A 21913-nucleotide genomic window follows, 5' to 3' on the forward strand; every position below is an offset into this window, starting at 1 on the left:
CCATTCAGAAGACTGACATGGGAGAATTACTTGAGTCCAGGAGCCAGTCAACAGCCTGGTGAGATCCCATGACCTAAAGAGCAACATCACAGCAATAAAAAGACAGGAGGGCCAGAACTTCAAGGCCAGCCTCAGCTACATAGTGAGTCTGAGGCCAACTTGGGCTACATCGAGAGAGCCTGTTTCCAAAAACAAACCTTCATTTACAGAATCAAGTCCTGAAACAATGAGAGCATGTGTGGTCTTTAAAACACTTGTCTTAGACTCGAGTTTCACTTCCTACTTCTTGAGTAGTTAATAGATTTGGTTATTTATTCAATTGATCTTAACTTCCTAACACTGTTCTTTCTGTTGCTTCATTTTCTTAAAACTGTGAAGTGAGGAGAGGACCACACACTGTGCTCTGAGGAACAGACTCCCCACTGTCCAGCTCCCCACAGCAACTACAGATGTCCCTGCTGTACTTACAGGGACTCTCTGCAGCTCCTGCTAGCAGAAATTGGACTCCTCTGCAGGAAAACCCAATGGCCAGCAGTAAGGATTATTCAAGTTTTATAAGTAACAAACACAACCATAGAATTCAGGCCAGTGACGAACTAGCAAACCAAAGCACGAGGCATTTAACAACCAATGGGAAAGTAGTTTCCACCCATTGCTCATAAATTGCACACCTTGAAATTGATTATAATAAAGTATCTCAAAAGAACAGTGAATTTTTGTGCAGGAAAATATCTGTACAAAGATGTTTAGGGAACACTAATTATAACAGCAAGAACATGGAGGGATCTTAGTGGTTAAGTTCAAGTTAAGTTCAAAGTCTCAAAGAAAGACACTGCCATCCCAATTAACGTGTCTCCAGAAACTGTGCATCTGATCAGAAGGGTGTGCTGCTTGACTGAGTCTTTTCCTATTGGCTGAGATCCCACCTCACAGCCTTCTTCAAATGGCTAGTTCTGAGAATGCAGCAAGACTTTATGTTAACAAAACTTTTACCTGGTGGGAGGGATGAAACATTGTATAATAGTTTTGCAAGGTGAGGGATATAAAAATTTTGAGTACAAAATTTTATTTAACAGAAAACACTATATTTAATTATAGGAGAATCAACATTTATGGTAGCTCAAAGGGATATTATGCAAACACTTAAAATACTTAACCAGTAGGCAATTGTTTATTTATTTATTTGTTTGTTTATTTTAGGCAAATTCTTACTATGTAGCCCTAGTGGGCCTCCAACTCACAGAATTCTGCCTCTCACATGCTGGGATTGAAGACATGGGTGCTCCCATACCTGGTCAAGCATGTCTGTATATAAGTAAAGTTTTAAAAAATTTATCTCATGTTGAAGCAGTTTTACAATATTAAAGAAAATTTAAAAGTTTCCTAACCCTGTATTCTAACATAATTATTATTCCACAATTCAGAATCTTTATTCAATGTGTATACAATAGTTTACACTAACATAATTATTCCATAATTTAGAATCTTTAATGTGTATAATAATTTTAAAAAGATGTAATTATAAGCACATAATTTTAGAAACTTTTTTTTTTCTTTTTGGCTGGATGTGGCAGCACATATATTTAATCCTACCATTAGGGAAGGAGAGAGGAGAGACAGGCAGAGCTCTGTGAGTTCAATGACAGCCTGGTCTACACAGTAAGGTTCAGTCCAGCCAGGACTGCATAGTGAGACCCTGTCTAAAAGCATATAAATAAATCTGCTTTTTAACCTCATATTATTTAATAACTCTTTCATATTCTTTCTGAATACTGGGATTATAGGTGTGTGCGATCATGTCCACATACAATTTAACAAATGTATAAGGTGATTAGAAAGTTAAAAAAAAATCTTATGGTTAAAGAAGGAAATAGTTTACTAGTTTCAGCCTAAAACTATTTCAATAATTCTTAATTTCACAACAAGGTTATTTTCTATATGGCTACAAGACTTTCATTATAAATATAAATTAAATTAGCTGTATAAGACTTGATTTTGTCTACAATATAGAGTCTCCTGCTATAAAAAATGACTATGCTGGACAAATATCTGAAGTAAATGTTTTTAGGCACTGGACTATATAGTGTAGGACTACAACCCTTAAGGGATGAGAAATACAAGAGGTAAGTCCTCATGGTCACCCAGGCGTCCCATCTGAAGAAACATTTCTCTGCAGTGGGGTAGAGGTGGGGCCCAAGCAGAGTAGCTAGGTCTCACCGAACAGCAAGAGATCAGAGCTGCTGAGCAGGGAAAGGCTTGTGCAGCAGAATACTCAAGAAGCTGCTGGGTAGAGGCCAGGACACCTACAGCCTGCAGAAAGCTTTTCCAGGTCTCTGTGCTAGTTTTGTGTGCTGGGCCACAGGGGGAAGCTCCAGAGACGCTAGCAGGAAGAGAGGGTTCTGGGGGGAGGGTGGAGGAAAGAGGACTGAGCAGAGAAAGGTGGTAGCACTGGTGTGTGCAGACACTGGAGCTCCAGCGTGGAGCAGGCTCAGCACCTCAGGTAGCTGGTTAAGGCCACGTACTAGAGACGGAATGAAGAACTGAACTAGACAGCAGAGAGCGTGAAGACAGCTCACCTAACAACACTTAAAAGAAAGGCTTAGGGCCTGGGGATGCATGCCTGTGATTTTAGCACTTCAAACACTGAGGCAGGAGAATTCCATGTTTGAGGCAGCCTGAGTTACTTAGCAAGAAAACAATGCAAAAATAAAAACAAAACAACTTGAACCTGACCCAAGCAGCATCTGGTGGGAACTTGGCAAACAATAACTCATCTTTGAAGGAGATAACACTATCCAGACTCCATGCAGGATATCACTCATGATAGCCATCCCACAATAAAACATGGTTAGACATGTCAATAAAGTTACAAAGCAGACAATAAATAAAGACAGGGAAAATCTGTTATCAGAATAGGAACGTGTATACAGTGACTTTAAAACAGCTTTAAAATGTGAAAACTTACAGAATGTTCCAGCACTGTCTTGTGAGAAACCCTAACCCATTCCACAGTACTCTCTCTTTCTCTCTTAATGCCTGTGCTTAATTCTAATTAAAACTTTAAAAAAATCCAACTTTGCTATATTGAAAAAGCAAAACCAAACAACAGCCAAGCAAGGAGCCAGGAATATAGCTCAGCTGGTAAACAGTGTACCTACCGTGCAGGAAACTCTGGGTTTGACCCCTAAGGGCGGCATAAGCCAGGCATGGCAGTGCATGCCTGTAATCTTGGTGCTCAGGAGGTAAGGCAGGAGGATCAGCAGCTCAAGGGGACTTGTGGCTGCACAGTGAGTGCTAGGCCCGCCTGAGTTACCGAGGCCACCTGGGCAAACAGATTTAAAGAAAAAGACCGTCAAAATGAATGGGCAGGGAAATTTCCACCAAGAAATGGAAGCAATTCTTTTGAAAAGGGGAGTCTATAATAAACCCACACATGATAACTGAAATTTAAAATTCACCAATATACTTGAAAGATGATGAATGCTGTAGAAGAGTGCAGAAGTTAGTTCAAGAGAGGAACACGTAAAAGACTGAAACAGGAATGTTTGGGATGATACTGCTATGGTACGAGTGTAGTTTGTCTCCCAAGGGTTCATGTGTTGGAGGCTTGCCCTCCATCTGGAGATGTTGGGGGTGGTGACTTTTAAAAAGGTGAGGTCTATGGGGAGGTTCACAGGCCCTCAGGAGGGAGTAAGGTGGGACCTAGGAGCTCAGTGGTGACTTGCTTGTCCAATGTGCACAAAGCCTAGGTTTGATCTCCAGATATACAAATGTAAATTTTATTTTACTTGTATTATTCATTTACTTATTTATTTAGCTGAGACAGAGTTTCTCTGTGTATCCCTGGCTGTCTGAGAACTCACTACATAGATCAGGCTGTCTTGAACTCACAGAGATCCACCTGCTTCTGTCTCGAGTCCTGAGATTAAAGGTGTATACCACCACGTCTGGCCCAATAAATACATTTTAAAATAAAATCATTGACCCTCGGAAACATTTTTTCATATTTGATGTCACAAAGAAGGCCTCATATACAGACCGTTCCTCACACTGCTGTGTGATGACCTGAGGAAGTGCTGGAGTGCTCACAATGCACAGGGGTACTGTAGTGTGTGCTCACACTGCAGAGGGGAAGTGCTGGAGTGTGTGTGCTCACACTGCAGAGGGGTACTGTAGTGTGTGCTCACACTGCAGAGAGGAAGTGCTGTGTGTGTGCTCACACTGCAGAGGGGAAGTGCTGTGTGTGTGCTCACACTGCAGAGGGGAAGTGCTGGAGTGTGTGTGCTCACACTGCAGAGGGGTACTGTAGTGTGTGCTCACACTGCAGAAGGGAAGTGCTAGTGTGTGCTCACACTGCAGAGGGGAAGTGCTGGTGTGTGCTCACACTGCAGAGGGGAAGTGCTGGTGTGAGTGTGCTCACACTGCAGAGGGGAAGTGCTGGTGTGAGTGTGCTCACACTGCAGAGGGGAAGTGCTGGAGTGTGTGCTCACACTGCAGAGGGGAAGTGCTGGAGTGTGTGTGCTCACACTGTAGAGGGGTACTATAGTGTGTGCTCACACTGCAGAGGGGAAGTGCTGGAGTGTGTGTGCTCACACTCCACAAGGGAAGTGCTGGAGTGTGCTCACACGGCAGAGGGAAGTGCTGGTGTGCGCTGTACAGATCCAGCTGCTTTCCTGTGTGTCTGAGTGCTGAGGCAGACTTAACTTTTTTATAGGATGCTATTTTTACTTGAAAGAACAACTACAAATAAAACTATAGTTATCTGGGTATTTGGAATATGTTTTCTCAAAGGAAAATAAAAATGAGGCTATCACTTCAAGAAAACAAATGCCAGCATTTGTTGCCAACAATAAATCTGGAGCTTCGAGTAAAAATTAGAATTTTTGAAAATTTGTGTCTACCACCATGATTCTGATAGCTTCCCAATACAGAGTTTTCTGATGAGACTGGTGGTGATATTCATGAGTGTGACTTTTAAATATTGTACAATGAAGTGTGTTAACATTTGGGAATTTTACATAATGCAGAAAACCAATCTCATTCAATTCATCCACGCTCCATGTTATGAAATGACGAACAGGTAAAGACTCCATCCAAAGTCCACAGTGCACCAACAGGTTCTAACATCACAGAACATCATATAGCTTACAACCCATACTATAACTAAGAAACTGCCACTGATATCCAGCAGAATACCAAGAAGAAATCTGAGTGGGCCCGGTGGCACAGGCCTGTGGTCCTCGGTAGCTGGGAAGCTGAGGAGGGCAATTTCAAGCCTTCCTTTGGCTAAAGACCAATTCAAGGCCAGCCTGGGCAGCTCGAAATACAAAGTATAAGAAGGGCTGTAGGGTAGCTCAGTAGCAGAGTATTGTCTGGCATAGTCAAGGCCCAACCCCTATTACCAAAGTAAATAAATTAACAAATACAAATTGTTCTGAAAAGGCTATCAAGTATATCCTACTTTTAAGTACACGTCGGTGTGAGGACAAATTTCCTTCAATACAATTCAACCTAAACAACATGTTACAAAATTTGAATGCAGGAGCAGATGTAGGACTCCATCTTCCTTGGCTAAACAAGATGCTAAGAGACATGCAAAATCTTAGGGCAGCAACAATCTTTGCACTATATTTCTGAGAATTTATAGATATTTTCTTTAACACATGTAATTTTAATTAATATATAATGGTTTCATTATTGTTTTGAAATGAACAAACACATATATACATGCACACACACATGTAACATATATAGAAACATACACACATATTATTTGGGGGAGTTGGTTTTTAGTTTTTGAGACAGAGTCTCCTATGTAGCTCTGGCTAGCCTGGAACTCACTATGTAGACCAGGCTAGACTCACAGAGATCCACTTGCCTCTGCCTCCTAAGTTCTGTAATTAAAGGTATGCATCCCTAGCTTGAACATTTTAATGTCCCTTTTAATTTCTACTATGAAAAATATCAACATACATAATTCACATAAATAAAATGTCTTTATGGTCCTCTGGTTCAACTTTCTATATCCACTGCCCATTTATCCATGTATCAAAGGATTTTATTGCTTTTCTAACAGGGTAACAAATACTCTGTATATAAATCCTGATGTATGTGTCTCTCTGCTTTATATTAATCAGGGAAGACTAATACTTCTCAAAACAGTATTCAAATTAAGTACCTGAAATTATAATTATTCTATTTCATCAAACTAAGATGCTATTATTTTCTGTACCTGTAAGAAAAAAAGCATTCTCCAATTACAACTGTAAGATGTCATCGGCTGTAAGAAGTGTCATGATTTCAGAGACGCTAATTAGTTCAGGAGTGTGATTCCCAGAATGGATGAGCTGCAACTGTTACAGGTGTATCAGCTAATAAGTGAACTAGTTTCAATTAAATCTTCTTTTCCACTATTTATGCTAATTTATATTACTGACTCCCGGATGCCCAATTCTCTTTTTAGCCATATAAATATCCTAGTTGATTACTGTTATTAGTAAGTCAGTTTCTTACTTAGGACTCAATGACTCACAGACATAACATGGAAAAAACTGAAGCCTCCAAATTCAACGGGATGCGAGGCAGCTTGAGGTAGCCAGCAGTCTTGACCTCTCTAATTAAATATTTATTTGGAATCCTATTACATATTAGATTGTGACCTGTGAATCATTAATGAAGATGATGGGGTAAAACCCAAAATTGTTGAGGGGTTCTAATCTGTACTAAAGCATATATAATGGACCAGGCAGATAAGGAAGTGCCAATAGGCAAGAGGCAGTCTTTCCTTAAAATTAAAATTCAACTAATGCTATACATATAAAATGTAACTTGTGCACGCTACCATCTCTAGAATGGGGGGAATGACGTAGAAGTGAGAGTTTGAGGCCAGCCTGGGCTACATAATGAGATCATATCTCAAATAAATACAACCTGAAAAACAAAGCAAAATTCCTCCGTCTGCCTCCCTCCCCTCTCACCAGGTCACTCCACCCTCAACAGCACTCACTGATCTGCCATGTATCTCTACAAACTCATTTCTGCTTCCTAGAATAGTACTCCGCACTTCAGGGAACAAAATTCAAACACACAGGTTTGAATTGCAACTAACCACACATAACTAAAACCGGATGGGGGGAGACTACCACATTCTCCATCCATAAAGCCTTTTACTCATTACAGGAATTTAAAGTTCATACATGTTGTGTCTATCTTTTTATTTTTAAAGATTTTTATTCATGTGTATGTATGTTTGCCACATGTGTGCAAATACCTATGGAGGCAGAAGAGGGTGTCGTATCCTCTGGGGCTGGAGTTACATATGGTTATGAGCTGTTCGGTATGGTGCTGGGAACTGAACTCAGGTTCTCTAGAGAGCAGCAAATGCTCTTGGCCCTGCGCCATGTCCCCAGCCTCATGTCTGTGTATCAACAGCAGGTACACATTTAACTCTTCAAGAAACTGCCATGCTATATTCCAAAGTGGCTGTGTCACCTTATATAAGCGTCAGCAGTGTGGCAGGTTCGAGTCCACCACAGTCTCACCGACACTTGGGATGGCTGGTATTTTGAGCTTTGACTATTCTAACGAGCATGAAGCTGTACTTCATTGTGACTCTCGTTTGCATTTCTCTAATGAGTAGTTAGACTGAGCATCTTTCCATGAGCGTATTTCCTGTCAGGGTATCTTCTTTGGTAAAGTGATAACATCTTTGTTTATTTTTATTGGCTTGATTTTTATTATTAAACTTCAAAAACTTTAAAAATTTCTGACTATGAGATCATCAATAAAAAGGAACAAACTATTGATACGTTGAACAACGTGGAGCAACTTCCAAACAGTCATGCTGAGGAAGGCCAGGCGTGTATGACTCCTTAGAGAAAACACTAGAAGGTGTAAATACCCCACAAGGCATTTTGCTTTCTTCTCTCTCCTCTTTTCCTCGTTCTGAAGGTAAAATTTCCTAGACACTGTACTTTTTCCAAAGACCTTCTCATCCCTCCTTATAGGCTCCATTTAGAGGCTAGGCACTGAGGCTTTTCTCCCTGTTCTGTGGCCTGAGGAGGAGTGAGGAGTGGGTTGGGGAGGACTTCCGGCCGACGTCACTGAGCAGCAGCAGGGCTCTTTCGGGGCTGCAGTCTGCTTTCTTCCTTGTTTGGTCAAGTGGTCTTTATTGAAGTGCTTTCCTCTGGAGCTCAGCAGCTGAGCATTCCAGTGCAGCACCCTTGATGTCATCCATGAGGTCATGAGGCAGCAACACTGAACTCTGCAGCCCGACAACGGGCAATCCCTAGGATGTCTTTAACAGTTCCAGGGCGTTCTCTAGATAAAATCTGTCGGGCAAGGCCGACAATCTCATTAAAAGTGCTTTCCCCACTCTGCTCAACAATTTTTTTTTTCTGTTTTCATTGCCTCTGAGTAGTTTTTTTGAGGGCTTTGGTGATCAGGGCAGAGGCAGAAGGTGCCACCTCAATCCGGGACTGCCTGTCCTAAATGGTCACCTCCACTCTGATGCTTAGACTTCTCTGCTTGTTAGCCATCTTTGTGATGCTATCATCAACTTGTGTGTGTGTGTGTGTGTGTGTGTGTGTGTGTGTGTGTGTGTGTGGTGTGTGTGTGGGGGAGGTGTGTGTGTGTGTGTGTGTGTGTGTGTGTGTGTGAGGTGTGGGGGGGGGAGGTGTGTGTGTGTGTGTGTGTGTGTGTGTGTGTGTGTGTGAGGTGTGGCAACACCTGGAGCCTGAGCAGAGGAGGCAACGCCTTCCACTGGTACATCTCCACCACCCACTTTGACATCTTTGGGGGTGACTTGGACGGCACAGCAAAGGCAGCCGGTGTAAGACACCCCTGTCAGTGTAACACACGAGGAGAACTGCATCTTGGCCTTCTCCACTCTGAAATCTGAACAGCCATCGTGCTGTTAGTTTTTAAAGGTCATGCAGGTCCTGTGCTATGCTTCCTTACCTGGTCAGGGTATATGATATGATCCATTTCTGAAGAAGCATCTTCTGAGCTTTGGACCACTCAGTTCAGCACAGAGCCCTGAAAATGATGGGCTTTGCTGAGGCCACGAATTCCCCTTCAATAAGTTTAAGAGCATTTCTTTTCAAGGATTTATCCAACCTCTGCCATTGCCTGCTGAGTATCAGGAAAAAGTCTTATAGTCTGTCAGTTGACTGTCCTACCCAGGACAGCTTCTCAGGGGTGTAGGTGGGTCAGAAGCCACTGAGTCACAGAAGAATTGATTATTTATAACTTCCTCAGCCACTAGTCTTCCGTGTGTATGGCCTCTGTGGATTGCTGGTGTACAGTTCTGCTTGATTTTCACTACTTCTCACTGTGTTTGTTGAAGAAGGCAGCCTTTATTTTTCTTTCACATCATCTTCTTTACCTGGAAGGCCCTTGTGTATCTGTGAAATAGACTAGCACAGTGAGTATATCCTCTTGGCTGTTCCTAGTCCAGAGTTGAGCACAGATCCGGACACAAACAATGGTCAGGATAAAGTATATCCCCTGTGTCACAATGGTTAACTCTTAAATACCTGAAAAAGAGCCAAAGTAATTTTCCTAACTATTTCCTCCTCTTCTTTCCTATGTTGCTGGGGATTGAATCCAGGCACCAAGTTTACTAGGAGGCAGGATTCAACCAGAGTCACTCAATACTTCTTTCATTACATCATCCTGCTCAGTGTATAAAACCTCTCATCCAACTAAGAGGTCTATTTGAGTGCTTCAGAGAATGGTCTAGGGGGCTGGCGAGATGTCTCAGTGGTTAAGAAACACTGGTAGCTCCTCCAGAGGACCTGAGTTCAGTTCCCAGCACCTACATGAGGGCTCACAAACATCTGTTAACTCCAGTTCCTGAAGATCCAACATCCTCTTCTAGCATCCATGGACATCAGACATGTGGTATATAGATATACACAAAGGCAAACACTCATACACATAAAATAAAACTAAATCTTAAAAAAAAAAAAAAAAAAAAAGAAAGGGAAAAAAGAAAGAAATGTCTACATAAACATATCCAGACACTCCTCATCCTTCAAGGTCAGGCCAAAGTCTACCTGCTCATATAGTTGCGGGTCTCCAAGGTGTTAGTCACCATGGTAGTGCACATTCCTCTGTGTTGTTTAGTAATAAGTGTGCATCTCAATTTTCCACCTGACAGTGATAAGAAGAACGCCTTTAGTGAGCTCTAAGCTGAGCTTGAATGATTTCCCTTAAATAGAGGAGTCCCATGAATGAACCTGTTCGTGTAGCTGGAGAGCCATATACGCCTGGTATGAATTAAGATCTCCTAGACTCTGAAGCCCGTTTGATAGGGATGGACATGGCATGGAAATTTAGATCTCTTGGACTCTGAAGCCTACCTTCAGCCACTATATTAAGTTTTAGCCTGGTTATAAACTTCTGGTAGACAGGAACTGGATCTTCCAATTTTACACCAATTTACTACTAAGACATAGCTATTGGGCAGCATTACATAGGGATTACAACTATAAAACAGAGCTGCCTAAGTTCACTGTAAAATCATGCAGGCTAATAATGACCATGGAAACAGTTGTATAAATAAAGTGTACCGGGCTGGAGAGATGGATCAGCCATTAAAGGCTAATATCATAACCAAAAATATATGTAAAATGTCCATAGATTATAATACTAATAAGATAGCTAATTCTTAGGTGGTATATTGCTTATTTGCTATATACATATATTTTACATTATATATAATCATTTAATTCTTACAATACCTGGTAGGTAGTTATTACTATTTGGTAAGTTTTGAATCCCTGGTTATTGGATATCATCTGCTACCTATGTAATAAGCCAGTCAAACTGAATTGACAAATCCAGGTTTAATGAACAAAGCAAATTAACTCCTAAGTCAAGAGGACAGGAGAGGAATCATGTGGCAAATATGGCTACCAGGTCTTATACAGCCTGTAGGTGAGGTCTTGAGCAGCCCCAGGGAGGGCTGACTTTTGGTGGGCTTTCTCAGGGGCGGGGTTTAGAATGGGAGGGGTGAGATCAGAGCATGGAATGGGGCCCCTAGCTGGAGATCCCCAACCATATTATTATTCCATCTCACAGTTGAAGAAACTGAGCCTTGGATAGATAAAGCGGCTTCTAAAAGTTAGGTAACTATTGAGTCTGTGCACTCATGTCTAGACAGTGTCTTTTGTGGTACGTCATGCTAAAGGAAGCTAAAGGAAATATTTATTGATTAACCGTATTAAAGATCTAAGGCTACACCAGGGTATGGACTCAGAGAGTAAATACAATGATTCCATAAGGAAGATTACGTAATGAAGAACTCCTGCCATCTGTACCTCTTCTGATCCTGGAAATGGTCCATTATTTCCATGATTTATGTAACAGGTCATGTTGCAACATCCAGGTCTTACCTTGAGTCTCCAGAGAATGGTTTAGCTTGGTGTTTTCTTAACTAAAAAGGTCATAACCCTCTGGGGAGTCATGAAATCAATTCTGCTAGTCTGAATAACATTTAGAAATAGAAACAAGAAAAAGAAAAACAGAAAACATGGGTGCACAGCTCACATGGTAAAACTAACCATTCGACTTTCAGTCTATTTTTATATGCGCATATAATGTCTATACATGCTGATCCATGCAGCAAACTGCACTTTTCTAGAAACATCTTTTTAAAAATCAAACATGTCAAAACAAGAAACACATTCTTAAAGAAGACAAGGAGGAAAATGAGAGATTTTGGATAGAACTGTGGACTTGGAGGAAAAAGAGGATAAACTTACAAATCTTCTGAAAAGCCAAAACCAAGCTGAGTGTGCTGGTGCTAATCAGTCTGTAATTCAGCACTCAGGATGCTGAAGCAGAAGGTGAGCACTTGAAGCCAGGCTGTGCTACACAGTGAGACCTTGTCTCAAAAGGGCCAAAATAACAGTAACAATAATAAACATTGAAAGTCGTGTGTGTGTGTGTGTGTGTGTGTGTGTGTGTGTGTGTGTGTGTGTGTGATGAGTGGTATAAAGCAGTCGGAGGACGGCCTGCAGAAGTCGGTTCTCTCCTTCTACCATATGGGGCTCGGTAATCAATCAACTTAGGTTCCCAGGCTTGGTGGAACGTGTCTTCACCCACTGAGTCATCTTACTGGCCCAATAATGAATTTTAAAAATAAAAGGGGAACGGGAGCTGGAGAGATGGTTCAGCTATTAAGAGCATTGGCAGCTCTTCCAGAGGTCCTGAGTTCAATTCCCAACAACCACATGGTGGCTCACATCCTTCTATGATGGGACTGGATACCCTCTTTGATACATACAGGTGTACAAGTTCTAGGTCTCTGCTTGGTTCAAAGTGGGCCTGCTATTACATCTATCCATCCACTCATTCACCTTGGTGTTTTTGAGATAAGGTTTTGCTACATAGCCCAGGCTGGCATTTAACTCACAGCAACCCACCTGCCTCGGCTTCCCATGCACTGGGATTATGGGTGTGCACCACCATGCCTGTGTCTTCATCTTTGAAATACTGAGATTTCATGTTAAAATATCACTTGAATAAGGTATTCTTACTGGAGGAAAGTCTTCTAGCCATGGTTTCATGGCTCTACCTGAGAGAAACAGTAACTCTCCTGTCCCGCAAAGCCACGAGCCCTCCAGGACCAAAGGCTGCCGGATTCTCAAGGGTCCATGACGAGACAGAATGTAAAAGTCAGCAAGCAAGGGTCCCAGGCTACATGGACAGCGGCAGCAGGTGGAGAAGAGGCAGATGCTTAGAGAATGGTTGGAAACTTAGGAAAACCACGTGCTCGTTGGCAGGAGTCCCTCCGGAGCTCTCTCTCATTGCCTGGGAAAGCACCATGTTCTCTCACAGCCTACAATATCAGACACTGGGAATGACAGTCAGGGTGGTTTAACGTGCCTTTTGTAAACTGTAAAGAAATGTAACATGAGCCACACATAGAATTTCAAGTTTTCTACTTAACTTTTTTCTTTTTAAGGCATGTGTATGGCTCAGACCTATAATCTTGTTACTCAGAAGGCTCATGTGAGTTTGAGGCCAGCCTGGGCTACTAGTAAGTTCTAGGACAGCCTGAGCTATGATTTGAGATCCTGATAATGTGAAAACCTATCACAATCTCCTCAATAAAGTTAACAAACAACAAACAATTGCAAGTGAGAAGAAGCCTCTAACTCCAGCTCTGGGAAGGCTGAGGCAGAGGGATTGGGAGTTTGAGGCCAACGGGAGTCACATAATGGGACCCTGTCTTAGAAAAACAGAGCAAACCAAAATAAAACAGGTAAAAAGTTTATTTCATAAACCTTTTCATTTAACTCAAAAAACCCAACATGTCAGTCATTTTAACACGAAATTCAATATAAAATTTGAGATAATTTACTTTTCATTTTGTGCTAACTTTTCAAACTCTTACAACACATCTGTGTGTGTGTGTGTGTGTGTGTGTGTGTGTGTGTGTGTGTACATGCACATGTGGAGGCCCAGGACAAACTCAGCTGTCACTTCTAAGAGGTCATTCATCTTGCTTTTGAGACAGGGTCCCTCAGCAACTGGAGAACCCTGGGGCTCATCGATTCAGCTATGCTGGTTGGCCAGTGAGCCAGGAACCTGCCTGTCTCTGCCTCTTCAGCTCTGGGATTACAAGCATGTGACACCAGGTCCAATTTTGTTTGGTTTTTCCCAGGTGTATCCTGGGGATGGAACTCAGGTCCTCAGGGCGTGGAGTAGACTTTACGAACTCAGTCATCTTCCCAGGCCTTCCAGCACGTCTAAACTTGGACTAGCCAATGTCAAGTGCTCTGAAACCACAGTGGTCAGTGGCTATCACAATTGCCCAACACAGAACTAATCAACAAACGCTTGTATTCCTAAGACCCCCAAACTGTTTTTCCATCTCTACAGACCCTGCTCCTTAGGCTAGGCCTAAGGAAAAAGAAAAAGAGGGCAAAGAAAGACTTTGTAGGACGGAGCAGGAGAGCCTCTCACCCTGGGACCTGGCTTAAGTCTCTTGAGCAGAACTTCCAAACCACCTGCAAAGGACTATAATCTCTTTTCTAAAAAAATCTTCTAAGCAAAATTATGAACCGTATTTATAGTAAAAACATATGCCTTTATCTGCTGTGGATTATGGATAAGAAGAATGCTTTCAACCTTTAAAAACGTTACTATGTTTGCAAAGTTATTTTTAAGTTGTGCTTTGCACTCTCACGTGTGTGCAGTGCATGTGAGGAGGTCAAAGGACAACTGTGACAGTCAGCTCTCTCTGCCCACCATGTGGGTCCCAGGACTGAACTCAGGTCGCAGGCTTGGCACAGCCCCTTCGCCAACCCATCTCTCCAGCCTCCTATGTTTCCCAATGTACCTCATAAAGCACCTTAAAATCTCATTTACTAAAGAAAAGTTCCTTAGGTAAGTAAGTGTAACAAAAAATAACTTAAAAAGAAGCAACAGAAAAAGTAAGTGTAACAAAACAAGATGGTTTAATCTTCAAACCCCCTGAACAATGTAACTCTAAAGGCCATCAAAACCATGTGTGTATGTAATGTATGTTATATGTATGTATGTTATATATATGTATGTATGTATGTTGTATGTATGTATGTATGTATGTACGTATGTCTTGTCACTTCGGGTTTGTACAACCACCTCTTCTTGAGGCTGGGGCATTCTTTCAAACCTCTTCCTGTTCTCTCCCTCTAAATCACTTAAATTTCAACATGTATTTTATTTATTTTGAGATCGAGTCTTGATATGTAGCTCAGGCTGGCCTCAAACTCACAGAGACCTGGCTGCCTCTGCTTGTTAAGTTCTAGGATGAAAGGCTTGTGCCACTATACCCACCCCTAGCATGTACTATTTTTGTTCTTCATAAATCTCATCCTTTACTTAATAAACACTGACTTTGCTTCATACTAACTGGTCCTGAAATTATTTCCTGTAATGTGAGTCAGGCCCAGGAGCTCCCCTCAGCAGGGCTCTCTAAAGAGAACTCAGCTGTGCAGCAGGCAGTACTAGTGAGCTGAGCCTCCCTTGGCAGCCTCTTTGGATACTCCTCGGCCCTGTCACACACTTCTTCTTCCCAGCAGTGGGATCTGTATCCAGGCATTTTGGTCACTTCTCAGCTCTTGGCTGTGATCCAGCATGGTATTTGGACATTTGAAGCTGAATGTCTTCTCAAAGCTTATCTAAACTATCTACATAATCTTCTTCCCAAAATAAACTATGAGTCTACCTATTTTTATCAGTGACCTAAGTTCAAAACCCCCAAATCAAATTCTTCCATTTCCTTTATTCTGCCAGTTCCTCTTTATTCCTCCTCCACAGTCTTCCTCACTGGCTGTTTCCTGCTGCTCATCTGTCCAGCATACTATCAGCAAATATAGGATCTAGTGTCGTCCCTCCCCAGTGACTCCGTGAATGTCAGCCTGAATGTCAGCTCTGAATCCAGCACCACAGGCAACCTTGCTCCTACTCCACCTCTGTCCTACTTCATTCAACCTTATTGGAGATAAGAATCTGGGGGTCAGATTCATTGATCTCCTGGAAGAGCCTTAAAAAAAAAAGAAAAGCAGCCGGGCGGTGGTGGCGCACGCCTTTAATCCCAGCACTCGGGAGGCAGAGCCAGGCGGATCTCTGTGAGTTCGAGGCCAGCCTGGGCTACCAAGTGAGTTCCAGGAAAGGCGCAAAGCTACACAGAGAAACCCTGTCTCGAAAAACCAAAAAAAAAGAAAAAAAAAAGAAAAAAAAAAGAAAAGCAGACAATCTTATTTAGCATCTCCTGAAAATGCCCTATGCATCCTCATCTGTGTTTTATATTTCTACCCAGCCAGGATGCCCTTACTCCAGCTATACCATATATATCAAAAACTACTTTGGGGTGTGTGTGGAAATAGTCTCATTCCATAGCTCTAGATGGCCTGCTACTTGCTAAATAGATACTTGCCTCAGAGATCCGCCTGCCTCTACCCCCTCAGTGCTGGGATTAAAGACCTGCACCACAACATTCAGCTCTCAACAAATACTTTTGTGTTAGGCACTGCCCCAAGTACTGAATAATACTAGTAAATAATCCTAATTTCAAGTTTTCCCAATTTGAGAAATCTTCCTAGCTGGGCATGGTAGCTTACCCTGTAATCCCAACACTTGGGAGGTGGGAGCAAGAAAGTCAAGGGGTCAAAGTCACATCCTCCTCTGCATTAGAGTGAGCCCAGGGCCTGCCTGAGATATATGAAACTATCTCAAAACAATAAAAAAAAAAAGTCCCTTTCCTATGTCCATACAGAAGCAGTTTCTCATTACTAAGTTGTTTCTTTTTTTACAGTTTGATTAATTTACTTATTTTACATCCAGACTGCAGTTTCCTCTCCCCCTCTTCTCCCATCCCCTTCCCTCAAGCTGTTTCCTACAAGGCAGTCTATAACACTCAGTGCTTAGAACCTGAAGCATTGTGGTGCAATTATAGCCTTTTCATAAACACCCATCTTCCCAAACAACACGGTTTTCTTCAAAGCATGAAGCAGGGTCATGCTGAGAAGCAAAGGGTCCTGAATGTGCACTTGACAAGTACCTGTGAAGAGGGAACTATGTAAAGAGGGAAGGGCCTATGGGACACCAGGAGCTCTGACCCAGTGGCTGAGGCCTATAATATAAGCCACTACAGAGGCTGAGGGAGAAGGGCGGTAAGTTCAGCCACCGGGGCCACAGAGAAGAGGGTCCCACTTAGAAAAGGGCCTCTTCCCCTGGCCCCATCAGCAGACTGGCCAGGCAGGGTCAGAGGTCTGCAAGGATGCTAAGGCTGCTGGATGTACTAGGGAACTTCCATGGTCCATTTGCAAAGAAGTTCAGAATCAGCAACATGTGACCCAGGCTTTTGGATTTCTACAACCTACATTAGATTATCAACTTAAAAAAAAATCCTTCCTCGACGAGTGTGGTGATGCATGCCTGTAGTCTAAGCTCTCAGAAGGCAGAGGCAGGTGGATCTCTGAGTTTGAGGCCAGCATGATCTACATAGAGAGTTCCAGGGCTACAAAGAGGGACTCCAACTCAGAAAACAAAAAACATACAATAAAATCCTTCCTTTGTCATAATGAGAAAAATACATCTAACAAACATATACAGTATCAAATTTAAAAGTAAAAATTGGGCCAGCGATAAGGTTCAGTGGGTGGAGGTTCTTGCCGCTAAGCCTGATCCGAGTTGGATCCTCAGAACCTACATGGTGGATGAGGAGAAAGGATCCCTGAAAGTTGTCCTCTGGCCTCCATCTGTACTCTACGGCGCACATGCTTCCCAAATAAATAAATAAATGTTGGGGAAAAAAACTCACCACATGTTGTGCTCAAAAACTTTGGCTGGATCAGTTAAAATCCTTGACCCCAGGGGGGCCACTGGGTGGGCACCACTCTGGCATCTGTGTGGCACCTTCCCTTGCCTCAGATGACAAACATAATTTCTCCAAATCATATTCATCCTAAACAGGACCTGCAAAGTGACAAGCAGTTAACTAATTAGTCAACAGGATTAAAACAGTTTGCCAAACCAAGCAAAGACATAACAGAAAAAGAAAGCTACAGATGAACAGATGAACTTCTTTGACGGACAGAGATGTAAAAATTCTCAACAAAATAGTTGCAAACCAAATTTAGGGAAGCAATAAGAAGATTATACATCAAGACCAAGTGGGCTTCATCCCAAAAAGGCAAATTTGGTTCAACATATGTAAAACAATAAATGTAATACAGCATATAAATAAACTTAAGGACAGAAACCACATAATTCTTCCAATTGATGCTGAAAAGGCAATTGACAAATTCCAACATGTGCTCATGAGAAAAATTCTGGAGATTTCAGGAATAGAAGAACATGACCAAAGTAATAAAGGCTCTCTATAGCCAACATTAGGGTAAATGGAGACAAGCTGAGAGCATTTCCTCCAAAGTCAGGGACAGGACAAGGGTGACCACTCTCCCCCTCTAATTTGATAGAGTGCTTGAAGTCTTTCTTAGCTGTAGCAATTCCACAAGACAAAGGCATACAACAGATAAAAACAGGAAAGGAAGAAGTCAAACTACCCCTATTAGCAGACAACATGGTTCTTTACTTAAAAGACCCTATTGAGTCCCCTAGAAAACTTCTAGACCTAATAAACACCTTCAATAAAGTTACAGGATACAAAAATCAATATTTTTAAAAAAAAAATAGATTTGACATATCACAAAAATGTACTCAGAGAAAGAAACTAGGAAAATATCCCATTAAAAATTCCCCCCAGATTAAGTATATATCTAACTCAAAAAAGAAAAGATCTGCTGCAGATCTACTTCTGAAAAAGAAAGTCACAGAGATACTATATGACAGAAGAACCTCCCATGCTCCTCTATCGGCAGCTAATACGTGTCTACTTTTAAGAATGGTCAATAATACTGTTGCAAATACATTTCCCCATACAACACACGTGTTTCAATTCTAGCTCAAGAGATGAATCATTAGTTGAAGCTGATGTTGATAATTTAAGTTTTAAAGGCTATGCCATCGCACGTATATTCTGGTGAGCACGTCACTCTCACGTTTATAGAAAAGTGTTCAAAAGACACCTCAGTGCACAGTGTGCACAGTGTTTGACAGTTCAGCTGCTCCTCACAGCACTCAGCCTACTGCTGTGACCAGTCCATAGAAACAGCACTAGGTAACATGTATGTAACAGGAACCAAGGCGATCAGAGGTGCCATTAGACATAAAACCACAATGCAGTGAACACCCTCTCTACCCTGCTGAAAATGAACTTCGGAATGTCAAAAACATCTCACTATACTTTCACGACAGTTTTCAAGGGTTCTCCTGTTGGGGTGTCGTCAGGCAGTAAGAGGCTGGCCGGCTCCAGAGAGCAGCAGCCAGTGCTGGCCCCAGCTCTTGGCTTGTTTCCCTACCACACACCGCTCCGCCTTGACCCTCACGAGTCTTTGTTCTCCAGCACTCCACACAACACCAACACAACTCTACCTACAAAACTACCTTTAGACCTTTCCACATTGAATATATTCATAAAATAATGTTCTGTATGCCAAAGAGCAGAAACTGATGACACCCACCAAGACAGGTAACTCATGCTCTAAAGTGCAAAATGATACAAAGTACGCTTCCCACCCAGGAAAGCCGAGTCTAAATGTGACCCTCAACCCTTCCAATGATCATGTGACACTAACCGCTGTTCAGAAAAGGCAAAGGCAAAGTTTCCCTCACTGCAAATGACCACACGCAAAAAGACACAACCAGACTGGCTATGAGCAAAATGTCAGGAGTGTGTGCCTTGCAGGCTGCTGGCTGGCGGATGGAGCTTCGCATGGCCAGGGCCTGAGCATGTGGCACTTTCCTTGTTTAGGCAGCTGCTTCTTTAATTAATCACACAGACATCCAGTTCTTTCATTTCTTTATCATATTTAATAGCCACATCTGGTGTTACACTGCTATTTATCTTCTAAATGAAAAATATCTAATAAATCTAACAGAAACATAAAAATATTTTAAATACATAATTTTAATGTATTTAAACTCCTCAACCTAAGTTGCTAGCTTCTAGAAGCAGAGCCCTGCTATTTGTGGATTGTTCGACTGAATGCATAAAAATGGTACTTATTTGACATGAAGGAATGAAAAAACCTCATAGATACTGAAAAACTAAATGGATATTATAGACAATTCTTTACTCATTTATTTATGGGATAAATAACTTTGAAAAACAACTCACCTATAATAAGTTTCTAACACATCACAAATAAAAAAAAAACTTAAGCAGGCCTAAACGTATGAAATGAGTCTATAATTTAAATAAGAACAAGATCAAGATGACTAACACACACACACACACACACACACACACACACACACACATACACACACACACACACACATGCACATATATGTAAAGAATAAATCAGAAAATGCAAGTGTTGGCAAGGATATGAGGAACCTGGAAACCTTACACACTGCTGATAGGATGTAAAATGATGCAGCTGCTATGGAAACAGTAGAGTGAACTTCCCAAAAATTAGACCCAGAGCCAGGGATTCCATTTTTGGGTATATATGCAGAAGGAATGAAAGCAGAGAGGGACCTGAAAAGATGTCTGTATGCTCAGATTCACGGTGGCACTGCAGACAGACAGCCAAGTGGCCTGAAGTGGTCTCTGAAGGAGAATAAGAAACACCCGCACTGTATTTTGACCCAGGCTACACTACGGTCGGATCTTAAAGACAATTAAGGGAAACAGGACAGTCACAAAGCACACTGTGCCTCTTAGAGAAGGTTCCCAGAGCAGGCAGACCCACAGTGACGGAGCAGAGTAGTGCTTGCAGAGGGGAGGCTAGGGAGTTCAAATGTCTAATGGGCACAGGTCAGAAAAATGGAAAACGACGTGATGCCAGGGAGAGCGTTCAGTTGTATGTAGGAGGAGCAAATCTAGAGAGCTAATGCACAACATGGATTTTTAAAAGCATGTGTTCTTTCCATGTATAGAGATGACATGATGAAATTCAATACTTTCTATGCTAACCTAAAATTCAGTTTTAAAAAGTACATGTTCACACATACATACACACACTCACACAAAGGGTAACGGAGATTTCACTACATATGTGCAGCGATATGAAAATGTCTTACTGCACACCTTAAAGATATACAATTTTCAAAGGAAGCCAGTCAGATATGGTGGCACATGCCTAGAATCCCAGCACTTGGGAAGCTGATGTAAGAGTAGCAAAGGTTTATGGAAAGCCCGGTGAAACTCTGTCTCAAAAAGCAAAGTAAAACAAAACCCACATCCCCAACAGACAAACATACAGAAATCAAGAACAGAACAAGCTCGACTGAGAAACCAGTGCAGTTTCCACTGGGGAAGACGAAAAGTCCTAGAGATGGGTGCTGGTAATACTTGCACAACATGAATGCCTAATGCCTGTAAACCACACTCTTAAGAAGGATTAAAATGGTAAATCTTCTTTTAGGTATATTTTCCCACAATAAAAAACAAACAGCTTTCCTACAAAGAGAGCTGAAGGCCCACACATCCTCACTAGTGAACACTAAACATTTAAGAAAAAAACAAAACAAAAAAACAGTACCAACAGCACAAAACCCTACAGCAGATGAGAACACTTCTCAGCTCCTCTTTTGAGACGAACATCGCTGGGAGAATTAAAATGAGTCTGTATGAAAAAAAGGCTTGAACATGGCCACATCATTATGGTACAATTTTCCCACTGATGGTGCTTCCCATTAGATTTTCAGGTTACAAAGAATTTGCTAGGAATAAAATTTGAGGATATCTAAGAGGGAAAGTCTAGGCGAGCGCTTTCTGAGCATTTCTTATTATACTTTAATTGCTGAGGCTGATATAGTCATGAGCTGCATAGCAATATGCTGGTTAAGGACAAATTGCATATAGTAGTTTCTCTAAGATTACAGTGGAAAAAAAGATTACAATGGAAAAAAAAAATCCCCACCACCTAGCATTTTACCACACCTTTCCTATGTGCAGATAGACAGACTGTGGCATTACAGTGGTCATGGGAGTGGTGCAGGAACATTGTTCACAGGTTTATTATCTAGCAGGATCGGCTACAACATACAGCTTAGGTATAAAGGGAGGCTATAGCATCTACACTGGTAGCACTCTGTCATGTGCACATAATAAATTATCTACCGACATGTTTCTCAGAAGGTATCCTCATCGTTAATGAACTGTATTTAGTTGGTGACACTCCAGAGCAGAGAAATAAAGCAACAAGACCTCCACACAGCCTGGTTACCTATTTTGAGCTCTGTTTACTTTTGCAGCTGGAAATGTGGTTGCAACCCTTCACTTAGCTCAAACACATGTGTCACATCAAATTCTAGCCCATATCACCAAGTGGCATTTCTTTTC

At 41.8% G+C, this 21913-nt stretch overlaps 1 protein-coding gene across 1 annotated transcript in view; it reads right to left on the minus strand.

Annotated features, from left to right (window-relative positions):
- The window catches only part of Mettl8 (methyltransferase 8, tRNA N3-cytidine), an 88254-nt gene that overhangs the window by 33052 nt on the left and 33289 nt on the right, over positions 1 to 21913 (minus strand). Inside the window, exon 2 of the mRNA XM_059260667.1 lies at positions 17321 to 17475. Coding sequence (XP_059116650.1) covers positions 17321 to 17475 — 155 coding nt within the window. The remainder of the gene's footprint in view (positions 1 to 17320; positions 17476 to 21913) is intronic.

The sequence above is a fragment of the Peromyscus eremicus genome, chromosome 4, assembly GCF_949786415.1.
Source record: "Peromyscus eremicus chromosome 4, PerEre_H2_v1, whole genome shotgun sequence".
Classification (NCBI taxonomy): domain Eukaryota; kingdom Metazoa; phylum Chordata; class Mammalia; order Rodentia; family Cricetidae; genus Peromyscus; species Peromyscus eremicus.